The sequence below is a fragment of the Castor canadensis genome, chromosome 4, assembly GCF_047511655.1.
Source record: "Castor canadensis chromosome 4, mCasCan1.hap1v2, whole genome shotgun sequence".
NCBI classification, from domain to species: Eukaryota; Metazoa; Chordata; class Mammalia; order Rodentia; family Castoridae; genus Castor; species Castor canadensis.
In genome coordinates this window covers 131,386,879-131,405,184 of record NC_133389.1, presented here as the reverse complement: position 1 = coordinate 131,405,184, position 18,306 = coordinate 131,386,879, and the positions used below count along the sequence as shown (strand labels likewise).

The following is an 18,306-nucleotide window of genomic DNA, read 5'->3' as shown; positions in this document are numbered from 1 at the left end:
TTAAAAGTACCCTGTCAATCAAGGGAGCCAAGAGAAGCTCAATTTCTGCAGCAAATGGAGCCCTGAAAGGTACAGTTTAAAAGGGTTACTACTGTGAGTGATAAATGAAAATAATGGAATGACCTATGGAGACACTCCGAGCCCAGGAACACACAGCGCCATATGTCTTTATTGGGTCAGAGATATGTACGCATCACTGTCAAATTGGAAAGCCAAGGAAATGGCAGGCTTTGGCTTTCTGCTGGTGGGGACACATACTGGAAATATTTCTTTGCAAAGTGACTGAAACCCTGTTAGAAGTTTAACACTCAACAGGCAGCAAGAACAACTTAAGAGAGAAAGAACTAAGATTTTCTCCTTTGGGTTCCTCCAGCCTTGACAAGGTTGACCACGATATTTTTTAAATAGTGTGATGGATTCAGATGACTCTGGAAAGTTTTATCTTTAAAAATAAAATAGTAGACTTGTCCCCTAAGAAAAATAGCTGGGAAAATACATCATCAGAATGGCATAGAAATGCATCAGAAACTGCCTACAGATTGCCCAAAGAAAACAGAACCAATTTTCTGAGAAGATTGACTAGAAATATTGAATGCACCCAGCTTCATTTAATACCCACAGAGTTCATGTGAAAATGTAATTAAGAAGACTTGAGATGAAGAATAAAAAAAAAAATCAGAGGCACAAAATGGTCCTTCACAGTTTCTTCGGAAGGTCAGAGCCCACTTTTTACAGCACAATGTGAAATAGAAGGTTAGTGTGGCTGTTCAAAGACTTGGCTCCATGCCAAACATTCTCTCTAGTGTGGTTTTCAAAATTTAAACTAAAGTCAGATTATGAACACTTTTAGAGAACAGGTATTTCTCTCCTTATTTATAGAAAAGAGTTTTATTATATTGGTCCAATTCCTAAGCAAAATTATACCTGAGTTTGGGCTGTAAATTTTCAATTACATCTGTAATAGCATTATGTTTATTTTGAAATAGCAAGGCTCCCAATTTCAAATCAGAAAATACCAGGGTTACATATGACTTTTATCATCCCTAAAGCTATATCAGATCCCTATGGAAGTTTTACCTAGGGAGTTCTAAACTAATATGGGAAAATTGGTCTGTCACCCTCTGTGAAGAGCTGGGGCTGGGATACTGGTTGAGAGAGTAGACTGTAGAGTTTAACCACCTGCATTTGGATTTTGCCTCTTTCACTCTCTCATTCTAAGACCTTGGACAAGTTCATAATTCCTCTGCGGTCTAGAAACTCTGCTGGTAATATGTGGACAATGACAGTTCCCATCTTGTGGGGTGTAGTGAAGATAGAATGAGATAATGCGTGCAAAGCATTTAGCTCAGTGCTAACCAAATGAAGAAAAATCAAACCTTATCATCTGTAGATGACATCCTAAACTTAGTGTTGTCAGATTGAGCATACACTGGCTCTAAACCAGTTTTTCTACATCCCAACTTTTTCTGCATTCTCCTCCCCATAATGTTTGAAGCAATCTCCACATTCTTCATATGTGCTAAGTGGTTTCTTCCACAATGTGCACAGAAGGTTCTGGTCAATCTTAATTTTTAAAAAGAATTACCTGACTTCTGCATTTTCATGCATTAGTATTTCTGCACCTGAGCTCATCAAAATTTAATACCCCATAGATATTAACAGACAAAAAAAGAATGTTACAAAGAGTAGAAATTAACTGAGTAGCTAAATTTGTAGGGAAAAAACATAAAAGGAAAGAAACAGAAAGCTTTGGGTTGGCAGGTAAATGAATAGGTTATTTGGGAACTCTTAGCCACAGAGCACTGTTTCCCAATACTGTCCCAGCTGGGCCACTGGTTCTTTGAAATGATTAGCAAGCAAATGTTTCCTTGATCAAGAAAACTTGTCCAAAATATTTCACAGCCCATTTCCCTCTAGGAGAGTCTCAACACACATTCACATATTAGAGAATCTGAGAAGTACTAGAGCAAAGAAACCTGTTTTGCTTTATCTCATAATACTGATCATTACTACCCAGAAACATTTTGGGAAACCATTAAGCCTATACTGGGAAAAGAGGAATAACCATCTAAAATGAATTTTGGGGTGCTAGTGAACCATGATAAAACTGATAGGAAGGAAAGTGGGAGTGATACTTAGTGAGTGCCTACTATGTGTGCTATGAATTGAACTAACTACTTTAAAAATATCTGCTCATTCTCAATAGACTAAAGTAATGCTTTTTAAATGAGAGGGATATGTACAGTGCTTTATGAAAGAATGTCATGGCATGTCTTAGTTGTTTTTTTGTGGGGACATGAAGCTCTTTAAAAAATGAAGGGTCTTGAGAACTCACATAGCCCTTAATCCATGTTTAGGAGTATTGCTTTTGTACTCACTGAGAAATTTGGAGATTTTTTAATCTATCCTCAAAATCCTAAAAGACAGCACAATAGACCTATGATTTAGTTCTGGGATTGCCACTAATTGGATATGTAACCTTGAGTAGCATATTGTTCTGAGTCTGTGGAAAAATAACATCTAAAGATGTAACCTAAGGATTTTTGAGGATTATAGTTACAAACCTCAATTTTATAACAGGCCCTCCAAAAAATGCCAGGCCTTATTCTTCTATCTATTGATCAAAATACTTTTCTCTTGCACAAATACTAGAACAGGTACAGACTCCATGAAATAATATGTACAATTTCTACCTTCGATATCAACAAATTGTTATTCAAACTATTCCCATATCGTGTGTTTATAGAACCAGTATATATGTAATAAATTTCATGATGTAAGTATATAAGAAAGTTATATTCCACAAGAAATCTATTATAGCATAGGGCATGTACATAAAGCATAGTATGCCTTATGAAATTAATGGAAATAATAATGATAAAATGTACTAAAATAATACTTATTTCATGCAATAAAATGTAACAAGTGTAACTTAATAATAGGAACAAGCCTGGATGGAATCAGACTGAGATTTTTTAAATCTGGTGATAAATTTCTCATGCTTTTAGAATAGCCTTGGCTTAATATTCAATCTCAGCTGAGATGAGTACAAGAAAATTTGATGCTCATTATTTTTATGAAACCAAATCTGGCTTTAGTCCTTTGGTAATAGACTTAAGTTTCCCTTGAGAAATTCAATTGAATGTTAATGTTTGGTTTTACTCCAAATCTTATTTACATTCTTCTCTATTTGCTGGGATATTTTTTTTAATCCTCATGCCATATAAAGTAGGAAGCTATCTCTTTTCTTTTCCTGAAATGTTTATATATCATTAAGAATGAATTGAGAGAGAAAGAACTGAGGTCAGGAAGGAGAAAATATTGCACACTACCAAGTATTAATTTTGTGATGTATAACATGTTAATTTTAATTCTACGTGTAGGAAGACACAAAACAACAGCCATAGGTACATAATTTCTCTTCCTTTTTTGTACACATTTGCCCATAGAGACAGAGACTGAATTGTAAGAAAGGTACTTCTTTATATTTAAATACATAAAGATAGGTTAAGATAAATTAAAGATTTGAAAAATGCTGTTGACTGTATTTTGTGAATGTTTTTGAGTAGAGGAAACAAAAATGGAAGAGACCTGTGTCCAGCAACCAGGAGATCCATCGGTCACTCACCTCAACTCTGAGCCATTTTCTACTCTCATCTTCTCTCCTTTTTTTAACCACTTTTCTGAATCCTTGTCTATTTGTGTTAGTTCTCAAACCCATAGGGTTGCATTTACCACCAGAACATTTATTATACTTTCATTATTTGAAAATATAGTGACAGATTGGTGATACATTCAACCCATCTAAATATTCTCTGAATCTTAGCAGGGATTACAAAAGGGGGTGTTGTAATTCAAGCTGCTGTAATAGAATAACGTAGACAAGGTGGCTTATAAACAAAAAATTATTACTCACAGTTCAAGAGGCTAGAAGCTAAGATCAGAGTCCCAGTTCTATTGGGTTGTGGTGAGGACCCACTTCTGGGCTGCAGATTGCTAGCTTCTCATTTTACCCTCACATAGTAGAAGGAGGACTGGAACTCTCTTGGGCCTCTTTTATAAAGGCACTAATCCTATTCAGGAAAACTCCACCTCATAACCGAATCACCTCCAAAAGGCCCCACCTTCTAACACCATCTCATTGCAGATTAGATTTCAGGATACAGATTGGGGGTGAATGCAAACATTCAGTCCATAATAGGAGCATGGATGCAGTCACTAAAGAGAATGCTTTCTTGCAGGAATGGAATTCCGCTGTGGAAAAGCTGAAGAGGGAGGCATTGGGGATTCCGCCATCAAAGGACTGTGCAGAGAGAGATCATCTACAGCTCTCTACCCAGAAACTGAATCAGCTTCAAGAAGAGTTTGCTCAACTCACGGTGGAAAGGAAAACTTGGTTAATAAAGGCAAATGATTTTTTTAACAGTGCTAACAAGGTCAGTATGAAGTCAAGATGATAATTTTAGGTAATCAGGCAGACCAGGGCATATCACAGAAATCAGAACTTCATGCACAATTTCAAAATCAGTAACACCAATGAAGAGTTTTTATTTGTTTCTCAAAACTAATAAGCTGTGTGCTTTGACATGTAATAAATTACTTTTAAAAAAGGCAGAGCCTTAAGAACTGCCAGGGTCTGTGTATGGGGAACTTGTGCTCACATTGTGACATTTCTTACAGAGAAAGGAATTATTATAAAATACATTGAGGTTAAAAAGAAAACCCTGAAAATTTTACCAAAAGGCCTTTGTTCTTTTTTAAATTGCCTTCCATTTATCAGGTAGAAATACATAAATATTGCAAGACTTCTGCATGCAAATGATAAGGCTGGAGAGAGTGCCTCAGCCTAATCATTCTGCCTTGGCCTTCCCTTTTTAAGTGAGCCAATGGGAAGCATTACTGTGGAACATCATCACATGTTCTTGAATTGGACAAGTGGTTCTGCTTCTCCTCATGGACGTACTCCATACTGAGTGTGCCAGGTGATCTTGTGTGGTGGTGTGCACACATTCACATTTCTTGAATAGGGTTCAGTAGATAAAGTTGTTGATCTGACTTGAAAATTTTTCTACTCTTACCAATGTAATGTATACCTTCAAACTTTTGTATTGGAATTGTTTATTAAGTTATTTAAAACTAGACAATGTGACAGGCAATGAATGGGAAGTCTGTAATCTAAAATTACAGCACCTAGTACAATACAAATAGTGACTTAATTTTGAACTTCTTTACTAAGAAACTTCTGAAATGATGAACAGTAAGATTCTAAAATAGAGGTGCTAGAATTACAGTAAAAATGTTAAAGAAATATTTACGTACTGTTTGGGGATTCATTGTTTTAAGAGAGGAAACAAAGAAACGGCTATAGTATATGACAGGAGGTATTGAACTAAGTAGATGTTAAGTGCCAGTTATGTTTGTCTTCAGCAAAATAAAAGACTTAAATTTACATCACATGTTCAATCTACAAAATGAATGGGTCATCTGTAAGTCAATTATTATTGTTTCTAAGGAAAACAATTATAGAACGTGTTGCTATAAAACAATGCTTACACTACAAGCCTTATAGTTTATAGCCTTGGAAAAATGTAGTCTCTAAACAGAGTCTCTCTGTCTTTGTCTTTGTCTTTGTCATTGTCTCTCTCTCTCTGTTTCTCTCTCTCTCTCTCTCTCTCTCTCTCTCTCCCCATTATGCTTGCTTTCTTTACTCTCATTATTTGATACTTTGCCATGGAGGTTTTTCTCCTGACATTATTCCTGGTTGTTAGAAAGAAGGAATAGCTCTTATAAATGTTTAAGAAAAAGAACATGTTAATTTGTCACAGTTTTGTGGATACTGACAGAAAACACATGACTTGTAGGTCATAGTTGAAAGATTTTTTGAAAAGAAACAGCTGAGGAGGAGAAGGATGGGGAAGGGAATGGGAAAGGTGAAGGAGAAGAGTGGTTGCTTTCCCAAACTCATATAGCAGTACAAGTCAGATCCAGAGAAAAAAAAATCCACATTTCTTAACCTTGAAGATTTGATTTCTTGATTCCCCATTTCACCATTTGAATGGCACGGCATGCTAACTTTTCAAATTTCAAACTCAGCTGGGATTTCCATGTGATAGCATTTTCTACAGCCAAGTGGTACTCAGAAAGGTTTAGAATTCATTCTCCCATTTTAAATCATCAAGCAAATAATTTCCAACTTTAAATCTAAGAACTCAAGGTGAAAGATGATGGGTACTTTTACCTCAGCTAAAATAGAAGTTGGAGTTTGGAAAATGGATGCTTAATCATGACTCTTGACATGAATTCTTCACTATCCTACTAAGAAACAATAAAAGATGTAGTGGGTAAATCCATTGAAGCTAAAGAAGGAAACTCCTCTCAGGATTTCTAAATGGTATTTTTCTTTTTCATTTATATTGTAGAACTTCCAAATTTTACAAAAATCTTACCACTTTACCCAGTTTTTTGTATAACACTCATAAATAAATAAGAGGGTGGATTTTAATAATTAGTAGAATTTCAAAATCCTTTTTGAAGACTTTTTTTCTACGCTAAAAGTTTTGTTTACACTAGTGGAGGAGTATTTTGAATTTACAAAAATTATTTATCTCTGAAGCTCTGAATTTTCCCTTTGAGAAATTTTTCTTTGTTGTATTTTAGGGTGCAGGGTTTTCTAGTTATGACCAATCCCATTTTTAGGTGCTCTCAAAAACTGTGAGAAATATGAGATTTTTACCCTACTTTCAAGCTTACATGGTAACTTGTCACAGCTTTAAGGTCAGAGTTGAAATTTTTTTTTTTTTTAAGCAGAAGCTGAGTGACAGTGTGCCACATCAGTTCCCTAAGCCCCAATTCCCACTGGGGTGCTGCAGATGGGCCTGGGTGGATGCCTGCACCCACAGAGCATGAGGTTCAAGAGAAGAGCCCTCAGTTTGGGAAATATGCTGTGTATAGCAAGCAGTAAGCCAACCTGCTCTTTGTTTCAGGGGGAGACAGTACCTTAACTCTGAAGGTTGCTAGCTGCAACACTGAGAAATGGCCCTGATAAAAAGGTTTCAAAGTCATGCATTCCTGGTATACCAGTAAGGAGTGTCAGAGCATCAGAGACCCAGGGAGGCCTTTTCTCCCCACCTAAGAAAATCTGGATGTTACTATTGCAGAGGAAAAAAAGTGAACATTTGGAGCTTTTAAAAGTTACTTTACTCAAAACCAATTCTACTCCTGGTAAATGGAATTATTTTTTTCAGTGAATGAACTTACTTGAAATTAGTTGAAGCTATGTCAATATTCTTTTGCAATTTCTGTGTCAAATGTCAACGTCAAAAAAAGTATGTTAGTGTCCTGGCTAATGTGTAACTGAGTCAATTGGAAACTATGAATGTCTGCTAGTAGAAGGTGAAATGTGGGATTTTAAAACTATATTTTTAATTTCTTTGAATTTTTTAATATAGGAAGGGATGACTGACAAAATTTGTGGGCAGAATGAACTATTAAGTTTTATGTCATATGTATTTCTATATTTATCCTGACTTTTATTATGTATGTATGGGTACAATCATCTAGAAATCCTTTTCTCTTTTTTCCTTTCTTTTTTGTTCATTCCTCTCTCTACCAATTTTACATAGGATAAATAATTCCTTTTATTGAAGTTGTCGAATGATTTGGTAAATTAATGACAATAAGTGCTCTTTGTCTTTTGATATTCAATTTTTCAGTAACTGTTTATGGAGCAACTTCTATGTGCCGGGCATTGTTCTGATGGCTGTAGATCCAACAGAGAGCAAAATATACAAAAAGCCTGTAAGCCAATACATTTTCCAACTTGTTAGATTCCATAACAATGTAATGATCCCTTAATTGTCCAGCTGACAACAGTTCCCCAGTGCATTTGCCCTATGGCTCCAGGGGTGTGATTCGTTGCGTTTTAACTTGGCTTACAGCTGATGATCTCAGGCTCACGACTAGGTTTCTCACCCAGAGGAAATGTGAGCAGCACATTATTGAGACATAGCTGTTTGAATCTGGACCAAGCAGCAGGTGGTGATGTTGAGACATGGGTATTCCGTATGTTGCTTCTGATGCTTGCCATAAACTAGACACTTGACTCAAGTGGATATTGAGCCATGCTACTCAAGATCCTGATGTGCTTCCTTCTCTTATTATAGTTTCCTGCTGCATTTGATTAACCTATTTGTTATCTTATTTAGCAACAAATTCAAGGAAGGGTTGATAGTCAACACTGATTGGAGAAGAGGTTTTCTAATTTCCAGGTGTTGCTATGAGTTAGAAGGACATGACATGAAATATGAACATAGCACCTACCACAGAAATTCATCTTGAATCCTCCAAATTTTCATCTTTCATAATTATCTTATTTGTTGTATTTCTAGCATGCTCATGAAAAAGAAGCTCGGGTTAGTATTGAGCAATCATTCAAGATATATTTATCATTATTTAGGGAATGTGGCTTGAATCAAACTGAAATAAATATGTAAGATGTTTCCAGAACAGAACAGCATGGACTTGTATTATACAACAGCTCTGATTGAACCCAACACTGTAAAAATATGGTAACTGGGTTATTTATTCCTTCCATTCCCAGGTACATGATTTCACTGGGGAAAGCAAATAAACAGAGGAAACTGAGGGCAAATCCATTTGATGAACATGATCTGATTTTAGGGTGGTCATTCTGAAAGCAAAATTTGAGGCAACCAAAGAAACTCAAAAACATTAATATGAAATGTAAGTCCATAGCTTTCACTGGTATTGAAAATTTAATGTCTTTAAAAAGATATTTGCAGTGATGCAAACCAGTAACGCCCTTAGCAACACTGTTGTTTTAGACAAAAACAAAATAATTAAGCGTAGTGTTTGGTGAATATTTTTTCATTATAAATTCATCATTTTACCATTTTAGAAATAAATACAGTTTATGCTTATATATGGAAAACATTAAAATGGTCCAGTTGTCTAGATTGAAAGAAGAAACCTGCCCAGGTAGAAGACTAGAAAGATATTATCAAGTAGGACTTTATTAAGATAATATAAATAAATTCAAGAAATTAAGTTGTTATTGGATATCAAGGAAAATGTAATTGCTTTAAATTTTATTGAGCAGCCTGTCTCAGATTTCCCCTTTCCAAAACAACTTCCTTTTCCCTTGGAAACAGCTAAAGCAACATGCATTTCCTTCTTCCAAATTTGCATTCAGCTAATAGGTGACAATCCTACCATTACCAGGCATCAAATGGGTACTTGAGCTAAACCAATGACAGGTATGATCTCTGCCTTTCAGAACCTAACAGGTAGTTTAGAAGAAAGGCAAGGTACCAGGAGAATATTGTGCTATAAGAAAGCCATGATGGAGTAAGCCAAAGAAGTGCAGAACTCTGAGCAGAGACCTTCAACTTGGCCAGGGGGAAAAATGTCAAAGAAGGCTTCCCCAACAGAGGTAACCACTGAGCAAAGCTTGGAATTGGGGCCGTGCTGGATGGTGCAGTCGCATCATGTTTGGGAAACCCTTAAGATGTTATTTCACTTGAAATATAAGAGTGTTAGCTCGGAGTGATGAGAGACAAAGGCAGTAGAAGCAGCAGGTAGTTAGGGAGGTTTTGAAAACTGTTATTTATACTGCATATGTCAGGTCTTTAAAAGGTTGTGATGAGGCAAACCACTACAGGAAACAGATGTTGTCTTAATTTAGCCTCTTTCCATACTTGTTCTGACAGAATGATGACTATAGGGCACAGGAACCTTTGCTTGTAGAGCTCAAACTTCAGACTGTCTAAGCCACAAATATTTGATAAAGGTATCTAAAGTATCATCATAAAAGTATAACAACAGATATGGTACAAAAATTATAGAAAAGAAGGAAGGCCTTTAACATCTTAAATTTGTCATGAGAGTTCACATCTCAGTCCAGGTTTAATAGGCATATAATCATGACATTTAGTTTTATAGTATTTTTATAATAAATCTATTAATGAAATGTTGGTTTCCTTTCCATGTAGTTCCAGACTGCTGGATCTCTCTATTGGCAGTAAACATATTGTGCCTTATAGCATAGTTATTTCTGGGTAGCTTTATTATTCTTTGCCAAACCAAAGTTCCTTAAGGATGAGAAACATGTCCACTTCACTTTGTGTTCAACAGAACACTTTGAGCAGTCTTTATAGTTAATGAATAATAATTATTTGAATGATTGAGAATAGTGAAATATAAACTACAGAATTTCCAGACCAACTGTATTATGCTGTTCATAACAGTTTTTATTGATCCCAGATAATTGGGATGAGATCTGTTTGAAAGAGGAGAGATTTATTACTTTAATAAATAAGGAACATAAATTTCAATCTTAATCTCTGTGTCATATCGAGAAGGTGAGTAAAGCTGTATAAAGGGACTTACCATGTGTATTACCTTCTCTATGAAGTCTCCAGGCAGCATCAGTTGCTTATTTCTTACTATTCCTATGGCATTTTCCTATGCTCCACAGAGAGAGATTATGTCTTAATCATCTTTGTATGCCACCTAGTGTTCAAAAAATTTTTTGGATGAATGAATAAATGGCTAGTGATGTGACAAATCAATTTACATTTTGAGCTTCAGTTTTCTCTTCTAAAATAGGTCTAATAATCCTTTGCCTACCTCAGAGAGTATCATTTAATAATAAAAGTTCTTATAATTGGTGATAAGTTGCACAAAGTCTTTTAAGGATAGAGTTGTGGTATAAAATAAATGGAATTATAGGGTATTAAGTGAAAATTTAGAGCCATTTGTTATCATGACACTTTGCTAAAATAACTGGATTTTGGTGCCAAACTGGGATGAATCTGGTCTCAGACATTTATTAGCTATATGACCTTGGACAGGCACTTAACTTCCCTGTGCACCTGGCTTTTGTTATCTGCAAAATAGAAACAGTAATTGGATGTTTCTCACAGGATCATCATAATGTCTAAATAAGCTATGACTACAGCATAAAATAGCTAAGCACTCCCCACGTCTAGCCATTATTTTATCCCTATGTATGCATTTAGTATTGCAGTAGCTACTTTGATGTAACTTAAATGCTGTGGTTTATTTTCATATCCCCAATATGAGGTCTAACTATTTTTAATGAATGAAAAAAATGTTTTACACATTATAAATATACATTTTTGTATTAATATTCCCAAGATTATTCTAAAAATTACCTAGGTCAATTTAGGTAAAATAAAATAAATAGACTCAGACTGCCTAAAGACCTTAATGGGTCTAGTTTCATTTCCAAGGTGGATTTGCCTCAGAAAAACTAAGAGATGATCAGTACATAAACTTTCTCCATTTGTTGTTGAGAAAATACTTTAGATGCATGCCACTTTTATCTAAAGCTCTTTCTTTTCCAATGTATTTTCAGATGATGAGCTAAAAACTTCATTAGAAGTTAACTGTTTTAAATAAATATCTTATTAACACCTCTAATCTCCTATGACAGGGAGGGAGTTCTGAGCCTACCAGCAACAACCTTTGAGAGGAAAGGAGTAGGCAGGAGCAGCAGAAGGGGGCAGAAAAATTAGGGAGTGAGAAACTTCATCATCCTTTAGCCTGTGGACTTCAGGATTTGAAAACTAGGGCAGCTTTGACCAAGACTTGAATTAAGAATCAGCTCACCAGATTGAGAGGTAACAGAAGTCATATTAGGTAATATTTAGGAAAGGAAACTGAAGCTTTTAGCCTTTATAAAAACTGAACCAGGAGAAAATCTAAGTCTACATAGGTAGTCAAACTAATTGCTATAATTAGAACCTGTTTTGCATTTTGTGTTCTTGATTATTTTCAAGGTTCTATAGTTTTATTATTATTTAATGTTGATTCTTTTCAAATTAATTAGTCAAGAAAGCTAACAATGTTACTTATTAAAGATCTTTGTAAAGCAACATGATCTAAGAACTAGGCTGGATGACTCATGATTCTTGCCTAAATTTGTAGTCTTGTAGATAATTTTAAAAAGAATAAAATGTGCTATGTCCTGATACCATCTCTATTTGATTTGGTGCAGCCTTTCTTGGATCTTGTGCTTAACAAAAAGAAAAGGAAAGTTTTTTTATTATCCTTTTAAAGAACAAAAACCAAGCAATTCCCGAGTCCTTTCCAAATTAGGGTCCAAACAAGGTGATCCTGTCTCCTCCTTATGTGTGTGAGAACTGAGTAGTACCATATGAAATGGACCAGAAGAGCTAGAACCCAGCAGGAGAAGATATTATCCTGTGTTTATATCCCTTTCCCCAATCCAGTCGTAAAAGCTTTATTTGAACTGCACAAATAAGGTTTGAAGAAAGTGGGAGATGTGAAAAGAAAAAACTGAAGGAGGGGGCATTAATTCCAAAGGATTTTATGTAAGGGTCACAGTGTTCTTATCACCAGAAATAACCTGTTCTGCACTGTGTGTGCAACAAAGAGATTCTTTCCTGGCTGGATCCCGTATATCAGGTTCCCTATGGATGTGTTAAATAGAAAAGCTCTCTGTTCTATTTCAGGGGTCGATTAAATGAGAGCAGTAATTCTTACATCATTTCCAGAATCAGCACATGGTTTCCTTGTCAAATTCTGCATGGGAATGAGAGAAACAATCACACACACAGTATAATCTTGAAAGAAGTTTCCTCTTAAAGTCCCAAAGTTTAGCACTGATTTCTGTATCTCCAGAATAATTCCCAGTGGGGTTAGGCTACAGATCAAGGACTATACTGTTTTTGCAGCATCCAACCCACTTTATCTATTCCACAAATATATTTGTTGAGCTAATGAAAGAATGAGATCACTCATCTTTCTACTGCCATAGCTAGTTCTTTGCTTTATTGCAGAGAAATTTATAACTGAATGATTTCCTAACACTTTGTTCTATTTCAGAAAAAACTGGAAGAAAATTTGACTATTTTGATTCCAATTTACAGATTACCTTTGCCTTTGAAATATTAGTGAATAAAGTGAATGTCTGGCCCTTCAGTTTATTTACATTCTGTTAGGAAATAATACTTTTAGGGCAGCATTTAGGAATGGCATACAGCGATAGCACACATGCATAAAGTGACCTTGTAGTTTTAGTGTCTAACGTCTATGAAGAGGAGACCAGGGCTTGAAGATGTAAGAGTGTCAGTTGCTCAGTGGGGCTTCAAGAGGAAAGGCCCCATGGGATAAATGGCAAGCAGCAGGTGGCTATGTCTTTCTTAGTGACTTTTTAAAGATGTGTTCAATCAATCAAGATTGAGAGCAACCACTCACAAATATTTTCTAAGTACTTACTACATGTCTGCCATCATGCCTAGTTACTTTCATATTTTTCTTCTTTGATTCTCAAAACAGCAACAAACATGACATTGTATTAAGGTTATGTTGGTTTAATATTAACAGAGTGGAGTTAAATTTGTAGGCAAGAAAAACACTTTGGATTTCTCTCTCCTTTCTCCATTCATACCAGTATCTTAAAGGAAGAAAGAGACATCCCTGACATTTACATATAGACTTCTTCCTTTAGTGTAGCTCAGGGTTTCTCAATCCTAAATGTACATATGCATTTCTAACTCATGTGTCTTAAATTTTAAGTTTGATTTAAAGGAATTCAAAGCAATTTTGACTATAACAGATTTTTGCTTTAAGCTTTGACTTTAAAACTCACCCTCCATTAACAAGAAGCAACATTTTATTCAAAATAAACAATACAGAATTTAAAATACAAACTTCCAGAAACAAGAGTTCTTGCCCAGCCATGTCTCAATGAGTTGTGGAAGGATCCAAAATGTCACCAAATTATCCTCTTTTCTAACAGCATCTTGTTGCATTTTGTCTGTTGTCAACAGAAAGAAATAAAAAGAATCAGATAAGAAAGAGTTCTTTGGGATCAAAATTTCTTTTAAAAGCTTTCTTTTACAGTCTTATACCATAATACAAGCCTTTCTCTTGATCTTTCTGTACATCAACCTCTCAACTTTTCTCTGTATCTTTTCTCAGCTGTAAGAAAAAAGCAGTTATTTATTTGCCAAAAGTAAGTTTTAAGACCCCACTTTTCTATCCAAGACTACAGACTTTCCTAAAAAACCCCTTCTTTCTTAATCCTTCCATAGTGATTCTTTGTCACATTATGCTATAGCCCAGGGTTTATGAGCAGGGTCCCAGGGCCAGACAAATTGGTATAAGTCTCAAATCTGCCTCTTAGAATTGTGACTTTGTGCAATTTATTTAGTCTCTCTGTGACTTGGTTTCTCTAGTCAAACAACGGGGATAATTTCTCACTCTCTCAGGGCTGTTAAAGGTAATATGCCTGGAGCATAGCAGGTGGCCAATAATATTTGTTGACTGAATGAAAAGTAATTGTGCACCATACTGTATGGACATAAGTACATAGTTCCCATTAGACTCTAATTGTTATTACTTCTGAGCTGTTAAATAAATGGGAATGATTTTGTTTTAAGCATTCCAAGTTACTAGAAAGAGCAGACTTGAAAGATATGAGGACATTGGTGGGAAAAGAGAATATCAACATCTAAGTAATAAGACAGCATTTGAGAGATTTCACTTATAGAGCCCAATGTCGTCTGGATCCAATTCTGTCACTCAGACTCTTTCCTAAGACAGCAACCAGATACAGGGGCATGGGTGCATTTATGCATCTCCAGGCCTATAGCCTATACACTTGGTTTAAACTGTGTTCTCTAAGCATGAGCTCAGCCTTTCTCCCCTGGCCTTCCTCAGGTTTCAAGACCCTATCTGTTCTCATTTCTTGTGGTCTGAGATCCTTCCCCAGACTTTTCCATGGGGTCTTCCTACTAAGTTCTGGTGAGCCCCTGACAAACTCGATGGCATGTGCATCAATCCAGGAAGGCTTCTTCAAGATCCTGCACTGTGATCTTTTCCTTATAGGGATGTCCTCCTGTGGAACATTCTGCAAGGTGGTTTCCTCTCTTAGTGCTGAAGGGCAATGTAGCAGGAGCATTCTTGTTATTCACTTTTTTTTCTCACCTGCCTCATCTGCTCTTTAGGGGCTATGCATCAGAGTTAAAATAACAGAAGACCTATGGAGACCACTGTGGTCTGCTTTGTCTTCTTTTTCTCATATCATCGCAATCCTCTTTTATTGCCTTTATATTATATAGTCCTCTATCTTAATGCCAACTAAGTCTTAATGGCCAATAGAGAGCACCTTTCTACTCTGTGTTAAACTCAATAATTTTAGTCCCTACTGTTGAGAGTTGGTCTGTCAATACAGGAAGGAAATAATGAAATTTAAAAATCTTCTTTCATGATGGTATCTTGGTTTGCAATTTATGCTCTTTTCTGCATAATCCTATTTTGTATGCTAGAAACTAAGTATTACCTTGGTATTACTCTTTGCATTGCTTTAGAACTGAATTCTATTCTCCTTTGTAGGCAGATGGATGGTTTGCATAGAGTGCTGAGGTCTTATATTTGACAAGGCAAGAGAAAAAGCATTTTAGTAATTTCTTGAATGCTTCCCTACAGTGTTTCAGGTTCAAAGTGTTGTTTATTGGGGGAATTTCCTATTAAGACTACTACAAAGACATTTGGCCATGAAGGGCTGCTGATATTTTTTAAATAGCTCATCCATTATTTGTACACAGTATAAAATGTGCAAAGTATAAACCAAATTCCAAATTCCAAATTCCACACAGTTGTAACTATATTGTATTGGTACCTTCTCAATGTAAACTATTTTGACAACTTTATGGTGTCAATATTTATTTATTCTGAACTAAGCTGTGATTGGTTTCCTCAAAAGGAAACTATCCAGTTGTTTTTCCAAGGCCAAGATAGTTGGTTTTCATTATGCTCAAATTACTAAATTGAATGACCTGGTTTAATCACTAGTGTTTTGTATACACATTGATGTAGATTTTAAAATAGAAAAGCAGAAAATAAAAGTATATTTTCTTTGGCAGGCATTTGATGTACTTGGAAGAGTTGAAGCTTACCTTAAGCTCCTTAAATCAGAGGGTTTAAGTCTGCCAGTCTTGGCAGCGAGGCATGAGGAATTACACAGAGAAATTAAAGACTGCACAGCTGATGCTTTGCAAAAGGGACAAACATTAATCAGCCAAGTAGACTCCTGCAGGTGAGTGAGGTCTACTTCATCCTCAGTATAACAAGTTTTTTCCACAGTTTCCACAACCTGCTAAAAAGTAAGTTTCATGATTTTTGCCTGCTTCTGATGTTTTGCTACATTATATGGCTTAATAGGATCTGTTGAATCTCAGTCAATGGTGATTCTGAACACAGTGCTGCTCATCCTGAAGTGAGCTCATATTGTGAGCCTGAGCACTTAAAGATGCTAAAGCTTCATCTCTTCGTATTTCCGAGGAAGGGAGAGGGAATACACAAAATAAGAGCTTTAGTTCTCAGACTTTTCATATGCTAGCATTTTCATAGCGTATCTTCTTCCCTTTAATTCACAAGCCTTGAGTCTGTATCCCTTTTTTCCTTTTCAAAGAAAAAGTACCAGAATCCCCTTTTATTTTGACCTTGGTGGGTCACCAGGCACAACCCTGAGTGAATGGTGACTATTAATAACAATAGCTCACCTGTGAGAGCCTACTCTGTGCCAGGTGCTGTGCCTAGGGCCTCATTAGCTCACTAATCCTCACAGCAACTCTGCCAGGCACATACTATCAGTGCTCCCTCTTCAAATAAGCTAACTGAGACACAGAGAACTCAAGTCACTTGCAGAAGGTCACAGTCACTGTGTGACAGAGCCAAGTGCATTGGTCCCAGTCTCCAGCCTCTCAAAACTGTGCTGAGTGGGTCATTTCCATGAGCACAGTCTGTGAATGCATCAGGGTAAGCTTAGCATTGGGTGAGCAAGAGGACAGAAAAGGATATGGAGAAACAGAAAGAGAATGCAGTGGGAAAGTATGGGAAAGGACAGATCGAAAGATACAAGGGAAATGGCAGAGCAGATAACAGAACAGGTATTAGCTAGGAAGAAATGAAGGCAGGACTTACATTTTCACTAAGAGAGACAAAATAGATATGTACAATTGGATTAAATCCAATTTTGCATCTTCCATATCTATAATCTCCTTGAAACTCAAAAACACTCCATTTGAGGAACAATGAAATGGTGGAATGTGGGTAAAAAAATTTTATTTCTATTTGAACCATTGTTTTGCTATATTTTAGATATGTTTAAAAATGTTGATTTGGAATTCCAGGTGTAGGGGATTTTATTTTCAGAAAACAGTCTGAATCTGTACAGATATTTAATCCAGAACTTTGGATGGTTGCTATGGGACCATGCAAAACTAAGATTAGAAATAAACCATGGTCTTTCTGCAAGAACCAAAAAGTCGAGACCGTGAGAAGGATAAATAATTCTCCTCTGTGAAAAACTAACAATAACAGCTCTATCTACTAAGTGTCTTCATTTTGGCTCCAAGCCATGTACCAGGTGAGACTGGTGTCCATTCAGCTCCAGGACCCTGGTACAACCACCTGGACCCTAGTGTACATGCAGGAGCTCCTCGCTCTCCTTCATCTCCTTCCCTGCTTCAGGTCCAGCTTTCTAGAATGCATAAATGTCTTGAGCCATGTGGAAGATAGCCTGTGAAGTAGAATACACACTTACTGGGCTTGCATTCAGGGCACCTATATAGGTCTGAGTCATATGATGACTGAATTCAGTGATGAGGTCTGCCATTATCATTGCTGAATGACCCAACTCAGTTTAGCAAATGGGTCTCAAAGCACCAACAGATGTTGTTTTCCTGCCCAGGCTACCCTTTTCTTTCCCTGTGCTGTTTTCTGTGGCCTTGGGAAGTTTTCTCATGCATGGGCCAATCAGAGTGCAGCCAATGACACCTCCCCAGATCTCTAGAGGTCTGTTTTTGTGTTGCTCCTTCCATCTGGTACTCCACCCCACAAATTCTAAGTGATGGGCCTCTATAAAGTCTGATCCCTTGTTTCTTCACTCAACAGTTCTGGGTTCTTTGAGATTCCCCCTTCCTGAGCTTTGGTCTGGAAATCACCTTCCAGGCAGAAAAGTAGTGCAATCATAAGACTTACCTCATTTGTTTCCCTCCTCTGTTCTGTGTTACCCTTTGGTTATTGTCTGAAAACCATGGTTTCATACATTTGTCTTTTTCTAATCATTTCAGACATGATGGTAAATCCAGCCTCTGCTTCTGGTCCAGAAACTGAAGTTTCTGGCTCTGTTTTGATGTTTTATTCTTAGAGTTAGAAAGGTGGGCACATTTTTTTAGTGCTAAACTTTATCCTACTTTTAATGTTTGAATATTATGTTTATGCATTGTATTT

The 18,306-nt window shown here is 36.3% G+C and overlaps 1 protein-coding gene across 9 annotated transcripts in view; it reads left to right on the top strand.

The window, feature by feature from the left end:
* Ccdc141 (coiled-coil domain containing 141) overlaps nt 1–18,306 on the top strand; it is a 185,997-nt gene that overhangs the window by 90,467 nt on the left and 77,224 nt on the right. For all 9 annotated transcript variants that reach the window (XM_074071190.1, XM_074071189.1, XM_074071188.1 and 6 more), the window contains exons 7-8: nt 4,242–4,436; nt 15,936–16,108. In XM_074071190.1, the coding sequence (XP_073927291.1) occupies nt 4,242–4,436; nt 15,936–16,108 (368 nt within the window). The remainder of the gene's footprint in view (nt 1–4,241; nt 4,437–15,935; nt 16,109–18,306) is intronic.